This window comes from Ptychodera flava, chromosome 10 (genome assembly GCF_041260155.1).
Source record: "Ptychodera flava strain L36383 chromosome 10, AS_Pfla_20210202, whole genome shotgun sequence".
Classification (NCBI taxonomy): domain Eukaryota; kingdom Metazoa; phylum Hemichordata; class Enteropneusta; family Ptychoderidae; genus Ptychodera; species Ptychodera flava.
Genome location: NC_091937.1, coordinates 4224787 through 4241907, shown reverse-complemented (window position 1 = coordinate 4241907; position 17121 = coordinate 4224787). Strand labels below are relative to the sequence as shown.

Genomic DNA, 17121 nt, shown 5'->3' with positions numbered 1-17121 from the left:
AATAACAATAATTTATTCTGTTGAGTGCAGTCCAGCAGGCAATCAGCACTGTACATGTACATATACAAGGAAACCACGGTGACAATGCAGACCTTAAAGTATCTTTCAAGTGTGTTTATTTTAATCATAGTCGTCTATCCTGTTTTGACACCAGGGAGCATGCGTCTTGTCAATAAATGCACCAGCAGTAACCATCAAGAACATAGAATGCACCATAATTGACCATGCATTTGAAGAAGGCTGGATGAATCCTCAACCACCAGCCTACAGAACTGGTAAACGTGTGGCCATCGTTGGAAGTGGCCCCTCTGGGCTAGCTGCAGCTGCACAGTTGAACAAAGCTGGACATGAAGTCACTGTTTATGAAAGAAATGATAGGATTGGTGGACTATTGAGATATGGTATCCCATCCATGAAACTAAGTAGACAGGTCTGTTTTGACTTCATGATTAATTGATTGATGTAGAACGCTCCTCGGAGACAGATATTTGTACTCTCAAGCTTTTACAATTCTTTACTGAATTACCACTTTTGCGGGTTCATTTTAAAGCTCTTAATTGGTGTAAGAAAACTTTGCCAGCTTAGTTTTTCTTTTCTCCATAGAGTTAAGTGGGATGGCGGCCATTTGGAATTTTAAACATCAGTAAATCTTGGATTACTTTTTTCGCTAGTACCAAAATTTTCACAGTGATCCCCGATTTTTATTCTTGATATTGAAAGAGAATGGGTGAAATATTCCTTGAGGAAAATTTGAACAAAAGTTTAAGTCTTCCACTTTCGAGGCGCGTTCTACCATAAAGAAAACTTCAATGTTATGTTTGTATTCAATATCTTTATTTCTGCACTGTACATGATCAGAACAAGTACACATGTAACCACAGCCAGCAAGATTATTCTAAATTGAAACAGTTCAATGGAGATTCTCCAAAAATGAATCAAACAATGGCTTTATTTTTCAATCATCCGTAGTGTTATATAGTGCATACATCAACATTCTTACATATATTGTACAGGATTGTATAACTCTGATTCAAATCAGAACCATCTGCTGATCACACTTCCATAATAAAAAAGAAATGAATTGCATTACAACAAAAATTGTTGTACCACATGTACACTGCTAGAAAACTACTAGCAGACATGAAGACATGCCTGCAACAGGGTCTGGTCAGAACCTGTAGCAGACCCTGAGAAATAATCCCTGTTACAAACTTGGACAGATTCCAGAGTCTATTAACAGAACTGAATCATTAAGCCTGACAGTACAGGACTGTGTAAAGTAGTGAAATTTCTGACTGGATCCAGCGCTGTAAACTCATCCATGAACTAATGAAATGTGTACAAAGCTGTGTCCAATACAGAGTCTAAATTTAAGAGCCGTAGTATATACTGGCTGGAATCAGGTCTAACACGTTTAGTATGGCTCTGTACATTTGCAGTCTCATAGATAAATGTGCTGATGTTTGCAGAAAGTTCAGATCCAGTCACATCACTGTGTTCACAGCACTGTATACAGTCCTGCATATACAAATGCTGAGACAGGCAGAAATGTCAGATCTTCTCACATCACTGTGAATACAGCAGAATGCAGTCATTCCCTTGCAGTGCTTTGTACAGATCTGTATATCAACCTATATGTCATCATTACTGACATGGTCCTGAAAAACAAGGTTATGTCAGGGCCTGTCACAAGGGCTGCTTTTTACTGTATTAGTTTAACATGATTTATTCAAACAAATTTACCTTGTTGGTAAAGCTAAGTAAACTTTCCTTGTCTAGATTTTCTAATTTATGATTTAGCGTTTGATATTCCTGAACTTTATAGACCTTTGCTATATACAACCTGGCCTGGCCTGGTCAAGCTAGCTTTTCTATTTAAAACTTATGAGCATTTCTTCAAAATGAAAAGACAGATGTTTCTTGATCAAATTGTGCAATGGAAGTTATTTTTTGATTTCAGGTTGTTGACAGGAGAGTCAAGTTGATGGCAGATGAGGGTGTGAAGTTCGTGACTGGATGTGAGATTGGTAAAACCATATCAGGAAAAGTCTTAGTCAATGAAAATGATGCTGTTATCATGTGTCTGGGGTCAACCACACCAAGAAATCTTCCAATTCCAGGTATGTATTGTTCTATAACGGAATTCTTAGGATCTGATCCTTCAAAATTATGCCTGTTGTTTTCTTAAGGTAGAATGCTCCTCACGGACAGATATGTGGACCCTCAAATTTTTAGCTCCCATAGCCATATGTATATATGGCAATGGAAGCTATTCTTATAGGCTAGGAAAATGTCTGTATGTATGTATGTCTGTATGTCTGTATGTCTGTCCGTCAACATCAAAAACTCCAAAACCGCTGCACATTTCATCTTGATATTTGGTGTGTACATGGATGATGGGCTGTAGATGAGATTTTGTTCAAATGAAGTTGTCATTGCCAAAAATATGCAAATAAGTGCCAAAAAGGCGTTTTTGGTAAAAATCTCCTTCTTCATAACCGCTGGTCAGACAGCTTTGATATTTGCTATACAGGTCCCTAGGGATAACCCAACTTGGATTTGTTCAAATTGTGATGAAATATGCAAATCTGTATTTTTAAGGAATTTTTTTGTCATTTTTGGTCAAAAATGTATTTCATCAAAACCGCTTGTCTGACAGCTTTGATATTTGGTATACAGGTCCCTAGGGATAGCCCAACTTTGATTTGTTCAAATTGTGATGAAATAAGCAAATCTGTATTTTTAAGGAATTTTTTTGTCATTTTTGGTCAAAAATTTATTTCATCAAAACCGCTCGTCTGACAGCTTTGATATTTGGTATACAGGTCCCTAGGGATAGCCCAACTTGGATTTGTTCAAATTGTAATGAAATAAGCCAATCTGTATTTTTAAGGAATTTTTTTGTCATTTTTGGTCAAAAATTTATTTCATCAAAACCGCTAGTCTGACAGCTTTGATATTTGGTATACAGGTCCCTAGGGATAGCCCAACTTGGGATTTGTTCAAATTGTGATGAAATAAGCAAATCTGTATTTTTAAGGAATTTTTTGTCATTTTTGGTCAAAAATTTATTTCATCAAAACCGCTCGTCTGACAGCTTTGATATTTGGTATACAGGTTCCTACAGATAAACTAAATATGATATACAGAATATATGATGAAATCTGCAATTTTGTATTTTTGGTGCAATTTTTGCCATTTTTGGTCAAAAAATGTGTTTCTCAAAAACTACTTGTCTGATGCCTTTGATATTTGGTATACAGGTTCCTGGGGGTTCTCTTAGTGTGATATAGTGAAATTTGATGAAATCTTCAATTTTTGTATTTTTGGGTCAGTTTTTTGCCGTTTTTGGTCAAAATATTTGTTTCTCAAAACTACTTGTCTGATGCCTTTGATATTTGGTATACATTTTTATACATAATTATGATGAAATCATCAATTTTGTATTTTTGCAGCTAATTTTGCCATTTTAGGTCAGGCCATCCTGAAATGAGCTATCAAAGATCTCAACCTTCTTCATCAATACATATGTCACAAAACGTTGCTCTCTTCATAACACAGCAGAGCTCTGTCGACCATTGGGTCGTTTGTTAGCTCCCATAGCCATATGTATATATGTTTACAAGTTTACATTTTATTGAAAATCTCAATAGCCACTGAGCAGATTAGATGAAAAATTAGCATGTAAGTACTTTGGGCTGACCTGAAATGATTGTGCACATCTTGGGTCAGTATCTTGGACTTGCTATTTTTCATGAATTTTTTTGTAATTTTCTCCCATTTTTGGTCAAAAATCTTCTTCTCTGAAACCACAAGTCTGATTGATTTGAAACTTGGTACGGAAGTGCATAGGAGTGACCTTTCTCAAATCTGGGCAAATCGTGGTGAAATTTGCATATTTGCATTTATTGGCTATTTTTTTCATTTTTGATCAAAATTTGTTTTTAACTCTGAAACCACACGTCCGATTGAGTTGAAATTTAGTGTAGAGGTTTTTACGGGTGACGTCAGTAAGATTTGATCAAATTCTGGTGAAATTTGTATAATTTTATTTTATTGGGGAATTGTTTCTATTTGTGATAAAAAAATCTTTTAGCTTGATTTTAGCTTGTTTTGATAACTATATGGGAGCGACCAGTGACATTGTCACTCTCAAATTTTTTACAATACTTTTTTGTTTGTCACATGTTAGAGCTCATTTTGAATCTCATGGAGTAATTAAAGATTTTGTTGGCTTACGCTATGTCTTGTGAAAATCAAAAATTTAATTTTTTCCCCACAGAATTAACACATGGATTGTGCCCATTTTGAATTTCAAAAGTTGATAAATATTGGGTAATTTGTTTCTCTAGTACCAAAATTTGCATGGTAACCCCCAAATTTTATTCTTGATTTTTAAAGAGAATGGTTTAAAGTTTCCTTTAGAAAAAGTTTGTCTTTGACTCTCAAGACACAAACTAACATGCTTACTTTGTCCATGAAGAAGACACTGATAAATCACATTGTTAACTTTATAGAGTACTTTTATAGTGGTATAACAGGGTAGATCAAAGTTCTCTGCAGAACATTTTTAGTGTAGGGCTTGTGTGGTGTGGACTGATTTTTCCTGTGGGATTGTTATTGTTCTATGAAAAACATCCGTTGCAAAGCATATTCAGAAGAGGGCAATTCAGCCACCACTAGAGGGCGCCATAACCTATCACCTCATTTTGACAGAAGTCTGTAGACAATACACATCAGTGATTTTATCACAGTGTCTATGTTAAACTCGGTAGATATGAAAGTTTTATTGCAAAATCAAAAATGTTATGATTAATGAAAGTAGCACATTTTTGAAATTGTATTATTCAGGACGCAATCTGAAAGGAATTCACTATGCCATGGAATTCCTGGAGACCTGGCAAAAGAACCAACAAGGAAATAAAAATGGTTATCTGGATGTGAAAGGCAGGGATGTCATCATCATTGGTGGTGGTGATACTGGTGTAGACTGTATTGGTACTGCTATAAGAATGGTAAGTAAATTATTCCATTTTGTACACAGGTTGGCTTTCACGATTTGAGAGGTATGTAAGACACTGGTACCTGTATAGCAATTGATTTCTCACATGTGTAATTGTATGTGTGTTTGAGTCATTTTTATTTGTCTTGTTTCTCATTGTTAAGTATGACAAAAGAGGTGGTGGTGCCTCTGTCAACTAGAAATCTGACTTCATCAAGATCAGTGCCATTAAAACCCAGCAACAAGGCATACACTGTCATAATGATCAGCTGTCTGTCAATTATTGATTTGATATGAAAAAAATAGAGGTTTTACATGTACCTGACTATTGAGATATTGCCTGTCTTAATTTCTAATAGTTTTGCAGAGATGTCCCTGAACTAAGAAATGCTCTTCCTTTGGCAAAATTTAATTAATGGATTATGAATTTTAACTGAATACAGATACTTCTCATGTGATCACAAAATGAAGTAAAAATTGCACTCACTCATTAGAAATAACATTCAGAGAAAAGTTTGCATCTATGAAACTTAAAGTAAGAATCTTAATTTCTTTCAGGGTGCCAAAAGTATCACAACTTTTGAGATTTTAGAAGAACCACCAAAATCACGAGGAAGGAACAATCCATGGCCGACATGGCCTCGTGTCTTCAGAGTGGATTATGGTCATGAAGAAGTCAAGTTGAAGTTCGGACAGGATCCGAGACATTTCTCTATTCTCAGTGAGGTATGTCTGTCCCGAAACTTCTGTTTGCCTGAATTGCCTAGAATGAATGAACCTGGTTGAGGGGCCTGAAACAAGGCTAGTGAGGTCAAGTGCCGAGTGCAAGAAAGGTGGGCAGCTAGATAACGCATACCAATATGTCTACGTCAGCAATGCATAAGTGGCTTGAGGACAGATGGGTCCTGCAAGGGGGTCTAGCTCTGTGGACTTACAAACTAGATATGTCTTATCACACAAATCTTTATTTATAGACTGTGATGAAGTCCCCAAACTTCTTTTTGCAATGTTCGTTCTTACCACTCATCCAAAAATAATTACAAAATGAGTAAATCTCTGTAAAATTAGCATTCTGTAGATTATTTATTCCTAACACTCCTTTTTTGCCACAGAATTGTCTCTTCCTTGGATTAAAATTGTTCAGACTTTCGTTCATTTTGTCCTCTGCCCTTACATTAAAACTTTTATATGTTAGGCCCTGACTGCTTGGTGCATTTATGTTAGCTGCCAATGAAGGGTCATATAAATGCCAACCCCTTCTTGATCAAGAAGAAAAAACTGTTCAGTACTTTTTATCACAACTGGAAGTTGTGATATAGTGGTAGTTTCAACCGGTGAAAGATGTCGTCCATTTCCGTAAACGACAAAAAGTCAAAAACCGCTGAACAGACTGCGTTGATATTTGGTACAGATATTTAGACTGGTTTCAAGGTTCCAATTCGGAAAAATGGAGCCAAACGGAGTGGCGGTTAGATAGTTTTGCGAAATTTCTAACCCCCCCTTTTAACTAATTGATTTTAGGGGTCTTTCATATATGTAGTTTTGGAATGTACACCAATCCTGCATTGTGGACTGTTTTATGAGTTGTGGAACAGAAATGAGGGTTTGATGAATGTTAGAAATATGCAGGATGGCTGATTCAGAGTATCAGAGATTTTCATGAACTTTTGGTGATAAAATTGATAAAAAAACAACATATTTAATGTTTTAGATTTCTCACTTTTGTTAAGACCCTTAACATTTATTACCCGACTTGATGACATAACTAGCTGCTGGACCTGTTTACTGGCGCATTGATTTAAAGACAAAGATAGTTTTATTTTGTGATAAGAACGTGTGATTTCGTAAAACATAGTCTATTAGCCTGGAAATGTGATTGTTGCGAATATTGTTTACCCCACTGACAACAGTGTGGTTTGAAAATGGCCGGAATGCGCTACTACGGAACTTCTTTTTGTGTGTGCATGTGGATCAAAACGTGTATGGTGTGATCAACCCGTTCAGTGAGAGAACAAAGGACTCTTGGCTTTGATATCGAAATCAAGAACAGAAGACACTACCGTAGGTCAAGACAAAGGTATGGTATAAATTATCATTATTTATATTGGAAAGAAGCTTGGTGACATTTTGTTCATGTATTGTGCGATAGAGAAGAGTGTGGGGCATGATTGTTGATATATATATGACGTCACGATAGGATGAGAGCGATAGGTGAGGTTGTGGTCGTGAATAGTTTTACATGTAAGTTTATTTGCATAAATCACAGAGGGACCGTGCATAAATGTTGCGTTGTAATTGAGTGTAACCATTCTCTCAAAGGGCTGTTTTCAGTGAAATGCTGCATGCTGAAGTCTCCTTCTGCAGGCCGTCTCATCAAAATGACGTTGATACTATGCAAGAGAAACTTATCACTTTGAGTTGCGGCTTGATAGGGACCGTGGGTGACGTGTAGACAACGTGTACACTTTAATTACAAATGGCAAAATATTGACGTCTTTGCATACTATATGTTTTTTCTTCTCATGAAATCATGTCACGATGCCTCCCCAACAGAAAACTATAGCTATAATAAAATGTTGTAAAGGTGTTGAAACAATTTACCCTCCTTCCTACAAAGTTGCAATGTATTGAAACACTTTACTCTTCTTTCTACAAAGTTACAAATTCCCTGGTACGTGAAGCAAACATTGTTGCTGTTCGATACTGTGCTACAATACATCATGGACGTACTAGTAACGACCATGGAATACACTGACTGAGGCTGGGCTTGGCTTTGCCTCGCTAGTCCACCGTACCGGTCGTCCTTTTAGTCCAAGTTTTACCTACCTTGCTTTTATCAAAATTTGGCCTGCAATTAGTCAGTTTGATAGTAAAAACCATTATTTCAAAGGAAACTTTCACAAACAGAGTCATAATACAAGAGAAAAAGGAGAAAAACTTGAGGTTTTCTGAAAGGTCAAATCTGGGTCATCTTATGTGATGTCATGAATGAAGACCCCTTAAGTACACAATTATGGTTCAAAAGAAACCACCTAGGGAGGTCCAATAGGTACAATCTTATGGTAATAGGTATAATTTCTTGGTGCTTTCCAACTAAATGGCATTTAGCTTGACTGACAGTTTTAAATTAAATTTATTAACAGTTATGGCAAACGGAAATTGTCAACAGTAGTTGCAGTAAGCATATCCATTTCAAATCTTTTTTTAGAGCTGCAATTTTTGCATGGTTACTTAACATCAAAGCAACAATTCAAAAGTAAAACAATTAAAATTATCCATTTGGACTATTTCAAACTGCTTTAACTTTTGCAAGAATGATGTGATTCTGAATGATTTTAATATTTCAGCAGATTCCTCCATTTTAATGATGTAATAGTGAACATCACCAGACATTTCTTGATCATATCAAAATATCAAATGAAAATGTTCCTGGGCTACAATGTTATCATTATCATTAAAACTATTATTACTCTTAAAAACATTTGAATTGAACAATATCATTGTGTCTTGTTTTAAAGGATTTTGGCCTAACCCTTTTTGTCTCAAGAAAAATACTTATGCTGAAGATGTTATTGAGCCTGCTTGATCACAACTATGACACAACACCACAATACTTGTATCTACCAGTACACTGCCACTATGCTACCGAATGCTTTCTCTCTGCAAGGAAAATTTGTATTTGTGTGGCTAACAAAATTTGACTTCATGACTTAAAGACTGCATAAATGTGGCACATAATTTGAGGAGCTTGTAGTGTATATGTATGATAAGTTGTCATACTGTGAACACTGACTGAATGCTGCAAAAGTATTCTGTATCTGTGGTAATATATTCATATTGCTACCAGTAATAATTCATATTGCTACCAGATTTTTAGAATTGCCACCTAATTATTTCTTGTGGCAAAAGTTTACCACCAGAAATGAAAATATTTCTATCCCTTTAATGTCATAAAAACACAGATAATTAATGTAATAAAAACTAACAAATATTTCTAAAAACTATGTAAAACTATCATGAACAACATACAAAACATTGTGATCCGTAAAATTAGGAACTCCTGAATGCCGAGAAAGCTGTTGCTACACTTGAGATCATAAAGTGTTTGAAAAATTTTTGAATTTGAAAGGAATATTCATCATTGTGGTTTAACTTTTTATTTGATAAGTGTAAATGTCAAGCACTTTAATGGTCATGTTTTGCTGATATATATTTCTTTAGATGTTTTTCCATAATTTTTCACTGTTTTACATTTATAGATGTAATGTCTATTTAATGATTACAAGTATAATTGTAGACTTTCATTGTTGAATGCTTATTGATTATTATAAACTGAATAATTTTTTTCTTGTCTCTCTACAGGATAGTGCGCAAGCTACAAAGTTTGCTACATCAAAAGACCATGAATGGACCTTGTGCAATGAAACCAATGAAAATACAAGTAACATTGTGGCTCAACATATTACTCATGATATGACAAATAAAAGTACAGTCAAGAAAAGCAACATAGTAACCTGTATCATGTAATCAAAGTAACCTATGTCATAATTTAAATGTAACCAAAGAAGTACACTTGAAAGTGACACCTGTAACACCAACAAAGTAATAGTACCAACAAACATGTAACTGATGTAACCAACAAGGGTGAACAAAGTAACTTGTACCATGTTAACCAACAAAGTAATTTGTGTCCAGATAAAAATGGAGACAATAGAAGTACATATGTTAGCAGTATTAAATAATATACAACAGCAAGTGTAGTTGATAGCAGCAACAAACATTAAACATTTTAAACTATATTAAATTCTGGTATGTGGTAGTACACATCAAGGAAGTACACAATTTAGTATTGGATCCAGAGGCAAACAGTGCACATGCAATGCATTAATTTCCCTTTGTATGTCATTACAGAGGCACCTTATGACAAGAGCAGATTAAGATAAAATTCTGCACCCGGGAGATGAACTATATATTTCCATCATTACAGATTTAAAACTGAATGATAAATTTGTTAATGACCTGCTCATGTTCGATGACATACCACACACTGTCTTCATAAATCCATGGCATTATGGCATCAAAAGGGGTCAAATATATACCTTTGTGATCAGTCACCTCGCAAAAGCTATTTTTGCCATTTATAACTCACACAAGTTTTTACAAAACCATAAATAATACAGTAACTTCGGTTTTAGGGCTTCATCAACTCCATGTAATTTGAATCATGGCAAAAAGCTCCAGGCTTGGAGCTTCCATCACATAATATGGAAGAGCCATCTTCCGATTGGTATGGCATTGTCCACTCACCTATGATCAACCAGGCTGTGGATATTTACATAACTATTGTTGAGACTGAGTATCCTTTGCAAACAATGAATCACTTATGATGAACTGTCCACTGTCAGATTCTGTGCTGCTGTTTACTACTAACAAGTGAGAAATTTGACAGTGGACAATTTATTATACGGGATTCATCGTTTATGCAAGGATACTCAGTATCAACAATAGTTATGTAAATACACACAGCCTGGTTTGAGCCTGGGTGACTGGACAATGCCATACACACCAGAAGATGGTCCTTTCCATATCATATGTTGCAAGCTCCCAAGCTTGAAGCTTTTTTCCATGCTTCAAATTACATGGACTTGATGAATCCCTAAAATGAAACTTCCTGAACATATGTAAAATCATCCTTGGTGAACTTCCCCTTTCAATGTATCTACAGTTTGTAACTTTATCATCATTTGCATATCCTTACATTTGCCGCAAGTTTGCTTAGCGTGATGACTTTAGCCGCTTAGATTACTTAATCCTTGGATTACTCTACAATTTTTATAATCATTTTCCATTACAATCAGAGTACATTTGCATTTTTGTTAGTATTTTATTTAACTTCGATATTTACTTTACACTTACTACCATTACAGTATATTTTATTTACTCATTACATTTCTACCATCAACAACCATTTACAATATATTGCCTGCTTGATTGTTCAGTGTTTATATATTGAATAAAATTTGTTTACAGTTAAAATCCATAGTTGTCCCATGTCACTTTTTCCCCAGCTGTCAGCTACAAATACCAGGTGGCTATTCTTTAACATTTGAAGTGCAGGCACAATCAACAACTTCTCCTCTATGTCAGTTTGTAGAGCTAACCCATTCAAACTCCCATATGGCCAAGAGTATATGCGCCTGTGAAAACTCTTCTTATAGGTTTGAGATTGCCTGTCTTTGAGTTTGTCTGTATGTATATGATATGATTGTGCGGGTGTGTGTGCTGCAAAAACTCCACAGCCGCAGCACCTACCCATTTAGTATTTAATGTACAGGTGCACCCAGAGATAGAGTAGTTTTACAATGTGCCAGTTGTGATCCAGTGCCATTGGCGCTATTTTTCAATACAGACAGTGGTATATGTACACAGTAGGGGACAAACTCTCACCAGACCATACATCCTCAGACATCGTACATCGTATGCTTTGGTATTGTCCTTGACGCTACGCGTCTCGGGACAATACGGTACCTCTGCTGCACGATGTACTCAGACATAAATCCCTGTATTTTGTGAATAACCTATATTATTGCCCGCATAGACAGCTTATTGGCCCTTTACAGCAGAAGACTGTTTGCCCTCCTGACATCAGGCAAATTGCTTCATGGTCTTGGACCCAAGAAACAAAGTATTCAAGCAATAATATTTACTGTCAAGCTGTTGTGAGATAGATTTACACAAAAATGACCAATACACTCCTACAACAATCTGGCCAGTAGCTGCCCTTGTATTGATCATACACCAAGGCATGTCTTACTGCTTAAGAATTGTGTCTATTGGCATTGTAAGCAGATACTGTGTGTATGCCAGTGTATAAATATATATGAGTACATTGTGTCTATGGGCATTGTAAGCAGATCCTGTGTGTATGCCAGTGTATAACTACATATGAGTACATTGTGTCTATGGGCATTGTAAGCAGATCCTGTGTGTATGCCAGTGTATAACTATATATGAGTACATTGTGTCTATGGGCATTGTAAGCAGATACTGTGTGTATGCCAGTGTATAACTATATATGAGTATATTGTGTCTATTGGCATTGTAAGCAGATACTGTGTGTATGCCAGTGTATAAATATATATGAGTACATTCTACAGCAATCCGATCAAGGACCTTTATTAAAGCAGTGAACTTGCCATTAAATGGTTATGGGCCAGTTTTTCATTAATTAAGAGAGCAAGACAACACAACTCACAGTTGAACACTTGATAATGCTCTCATTTCAGCAAATATAATTTATTTGGCACTGTCTTCAACAGGTATTTCTTAACCCTGCCTTCAGAACAAAAAAAAAATCGTTTTGACAATATTTTGTCAATGGATTGATGTCATTTATGATACAACCCAGGAAATTGAATAAGGTTGATTTCCTGTGATTTGTAAAGATGAATAAATAATCGTAAATTTTATTTCTGAAATTTCAGAGATTTGAGGATGATGGCAATGGACATGTTAAAGGAATCAAAACGCAACAAGTCAAATGGATTAAGTCGGCAAGTGGAAGATTTGATATGGAGAAGGTAGTTGGAACAGAGAGAGAATTCAAAGCTGATATTGTATTGCTGGCTATGGGATTTATTGGCCCTGAGAATGGACTGATGGATCAACTTGAACTTGAACAAGATCCGAGATCAAACATTGAAACTCCAAAAGATCAATACAGTACCAGTGTGGAGAAAATCTTTGCTGCTGGAGGTTAGTATTTACAATACTTAATTGTCAGGAAGGTGCAGATGTGTGCAATGTATATTATCTGCTCTTTGAATGAGCTGAACTACATGGGGACCAAATCTCAGCAGTAGACTCAGCAGTAGATTTTGATCAGGGAATTATGTGTAAATTAAATATGCATGTACAAATGGCAAAGATGCAGATATTAAAACCAACTCCAACACAAATTGTTAGCTTACTGACTCACTGTTCCGAACAATTTTCCACAGAGTTTTTGTTCATCACAAGCACAGAATGTTGACACTGAAACTCATTGTAATAATACTTCAATAGTAATTGGGAAAAAATAAAGTACTTTGATGCATGGAAAGTAGTAAAGACCTACAAGGCCGTACATTTTGTACAGAGCAATTGCTACATCTTTATCATGAGAGTATTACTGTGGACTATTTTATTTTCACTGGAATTTATTTTAGCTTAAAACAGATTTTTAATGTTTCACTGTGATCTTATTTTCACTTCGTCTAGTTTGACTTAGTATAGAAAATCAAAATTTTCACTTGGATTTTTTTAAACCGTAAAAGGTCAAGCGAATTTAGCAAAAAAAAAATTCCAAGTGAAAATAAAGTATTCCACAGTAACTGTTATTTGATGTAGCCATATATTTAAGTAATAAAGCACACCCAGCAACAGTAACACCATGAGATTTTGACCAGTTCACAACATATGCATGAGCAATAGCGAGTGCATATGTTGTGAACTGGTCAAAATCTATACCCATAGGATACACATTGCTGAGGTGGTTTTTTGCTGTTATATCACAATATTAAATTGAAATTCTGGTATGAGGAGTATTTCTCTAGCTTAGAGCTCGTGCCAATTTCAAACATGCAATCTTGCGAATATACATGGTTATTTTCAAGTCTCGACCAATCAGATCACATCATTTGTGCCATCAATATTGGTATGGCATGGTATAATTTAAATTGGACGATGTGCCAGTTAGTGACTTTAACATATGCCAACTCACAACGGCTACCAGACATATTTTTTAAAAGCTGAATTTTCTATAACTTTTTCAGATTGTAGGCGTGGTCAATCCCTTGTTGTACATGCTATTAATGAAGGACGACAGGCAGCGAGAGAAGTGGATATCTATCTGATGGGAAAGACTTCTCTAGCTGGACCAGGTGGTGTGGTGCATACACTGACCAAGAAAGATGAAATGCAAGAAATGATCACCAAGTTAAATACTTAAACTGAGATTTTAATCATTCTGTGTATCTCCATAAAATTTGTCAGGTGCAAGTGAAACTGACACCACTCTGTATCACTGTAAAGTAGATTGATAAATGTACAGTAGGTCTTCCAGTGTTTTTCTCTGAGTAAACATAATGTATAATAGAATTAAGAGACCAGTAAGTTCTTCTTAAATCAGGTTTCTCTTCTTCTGTGCATTGTCAAATCACCAAGATTAAGATTCAAATTCTTAAAAGTCTCTTTGATGAACTTACAAATATTAAGTTTAGATAAAGTAGATAGATTGGAATGAAATTCCAACTTGTTGTAATTTTCCTTGTAAAGTAAAATATTCTTGCCTTTTGAACAGAATTTGTGTGTAGCTTTTCCACTAGTGTCTTCAACAATTTTATTAGGGCCATGTCTGTTTAGAAACATGTTTCTGGTACTTGATCACTTCAAATTGGATATGTCCATATATGGTAACAGATTGGATATGTCCATATATGGTAACAGAGGAGCATCAGTCATGCTTATCAGTGGAAGACCAGTAGCTCTGGTCAGTTTTGGCAGCACATGTATTTTTCAATGGAAGACCAGTAGCTCTGGTCAGTTTTGGCAGCACATGTATTTTTCAATGGAAGACCAGTAGCTCTGGTCAGTTTTGGCAGCACATGTATTTTTCAATGGAAGACCAGTAGCTCTGGTCAGTTTTGGCAGCACATGTATTTTTCAATGGAAGACCAGTAGCTCTGGTCAGTTTTGGCAGCACATGTATTTTTCAATGGAAGACCAGTAGCTCTGGTCAGTTTTGGCAGCACATGTATTTTTCAGTGGAAGACCAGTAGCTCTGGTCAGTTTTGGCAGCACATGTATTTTTCAAGGCCACACAAACGAAATCTAATTATTGACCAATATGATTACTGATGACTAAATTCTTTAATTAAAATTCTTTATAGTTAAAAATGCTGTCTTTCAATTTTAAGCAAAGCTTGCCTTTATTTTGTTGCATGTATCTGTATATATTTTTGACTATGTCTTTGTTCAGTAAGGTACAAATGATGACATAAAGGAGAGGGGGCAGTGAACTGTAGCCAGTATCAGTGTGCAATGTAGCAGCTGTATAGTCCATAGAAACCACCAACAAGATGCTCTTATAAGTGTGAAACAACTTGCTCTGTTCACTGCAGCATAGAGGAATCAATGATCAGAGCAATGTCCTCTGTACAATAAAATGACCATTAAATGACCATAAAATTGCATACAATTACCATGAAGTTAGCGTAAAATTTGCTGGTTTTGCAGTGTTTTGTATAATTGTTCCATAACTGGCACAATATTCTTAGTTTAAACATTTTTTAGATTATATACAGTTAATATATTTCGTTCAATGCAGTTGTAGATTATAATTCTCCAGCTTTTCAGAAATCAAATGTAGCATATGGTTAGGGTACTGTCCGATATATTGTTTAGTCAGCATTTACATTTGAGCACTTTCATTTCTGTATTGCCTTTTTTTTTCCAAAGGATGTGTTTATTTAGTACACTTGACAACAATTGCTGTACAGTAGTTTTCATTATGCATGTTTAACTATATAGAGGATAGAGTTATAGAGTGTATTTTTCAACTGTATTGGAAATTTTATTTTCAAATATTTTTAGTTAAATATTAGTCTATGGGAAGGTCAGTTAATGGTCTATATTCATATTCATCTTTATTGGACTGTATATACACAGAGTAAAAGATAACCTTTTCCTGCAGTGCTTTATGAAGCAGCAAGCAGTGACAGTTCTATCTATTATCAGTGGCTATAGGTCTGTGTACATGTCTATGTAAGCAGCGAGTTGTCTTGCATGATTGCATGTATGATTAAAACATTATAAACCAAAGCATGTCACAAAGTTTCTCACTGAGATCGCTATGGGTTACTGACAGATTATTAATATATGCTAATTGAGTAATTAATGCTATCAATGTCTCGCACTGCAACAGTTCTGGCCAGCAAGTTGCTAGCTGAACAGCGCCCTCAATAGTCAGGAATACACTCTTACAGCCAGGGCTTTGTTTCTGTGCATTATGTAAACCACTAATAATAGATGTATGTGTTGTCTGCATGGTAAGTTGAATGCCCGTAACTTCCAGTGGATGACATTTTGAAAATGTTCAGCCATTCAGAATAATATGAACCAAACAGTATATTACATTTTTGTCTCTTTATTTTCAAAGCAATGACTTCTTATACAAGCATACTGCAAACAAGGAAAAGGGTGCATTTTTGAACACTAGTTCCAGCTTGAGAACTTGACTATACATTCTGTAGCTTTAAATTGAATTCTGTGCATCAAACATTTATTCAATTTGGAAAGTTACCAATGTACTCTTGCTTTAATTAAACAAAAACAGATTTGTGGCATAGAAGCAAACCAAAGCAATAAAAGTCACAACAAGAGCAAGAATTCTTTGACATGTTGTTTGTATGAAAGTGAAATTCTTCAATACAATGTAAACATAAACATTTAAGTTGGGTTTTGTATGAGTAATGGTGATGGTAATTTAACATATTGTAATGAAAAAGAAAATCTGTATAATACGTCATACTGCCATATTTCCAATACATTTAAACTTTGCTCAGAATGTCGTAGTTACCATTTAATTTGCCGGTTACCATTCAGAGATACCTGTTCATATCAGTAAATTGTCAGTATTTGTGTTGAATAGATGAGAATCAAGCAGACTCTTAAAACATGTTTCAAAGTTATACTTTATGTTAGGAGATCAGACCTTTGATATGTACCAGTGTTCAGTTTTTGTTGTGGTTAATTAAAGTATATCAGTACCAGTGAATCTTCAGATGTGTCTTATTTACAATGGCCACATTGACTGACTTGCAGTTGCCCCTCATTGACCTATAGTTGCCCCACATTGACTGACCTTCAGGGGAAGGGTAACCACTTTTCGATGACAGCAGTAAAAATCCACCTGCGCTCTCCCCCCCCCCCCCCCACACACACACACCCCTCCAAACCGAATAAACTAACCAGTCCCTCCCTTATGACACGTTTCTAGACACTTGTTTCAATATTGTATGCAGATTGTTGTGTCCATTATAATGTTAAAATTGATCAGGCACTCTTTGATACCTAGACGT

The 17121-nt window shown here is 35.5% G+C and overlaps 1 protein-coding gene across 3 annotated transcripts in view; it reads left to right on the top strand.

Annotated features, from left to right (window-relative positions):
- The window catches only part of LOC139141801 (uncharacterized), a 60816-nt gene extending 43999 nt beyond the window's left edge, over positions 1-16817 (top strand). For all 3 annotated transcript variants that reach the window (XM_070711462.1, XM_070711463.1, XM_070711464.1), the window contains 6 exons: positions 155-430; positions 1961-2120; positions 4852-5015; positions 5561-5728; positions 12487-12757; positions 13816-16817. In XM_070711462.1, the coding sequence (XP_070567563.1) occupies positions 155-430; positions 1961-2120; positions 4852-5015; positions 5561-5728; positions 12487-12757; positions 13816-13991 (1215 nt within the window). In that variant the 3' untranslated portion in view covers positions 13992-16817. The remainder of the gene's footprint in view (positions 1-154; positions 431-1960; positions 2121-4851; positions 5016-5560; positions 5729-12486; positions 12758-13815) is intronic.
- The last annotated feature ends 304 nt before the right edge of the window (positions 16818-17121 follow it).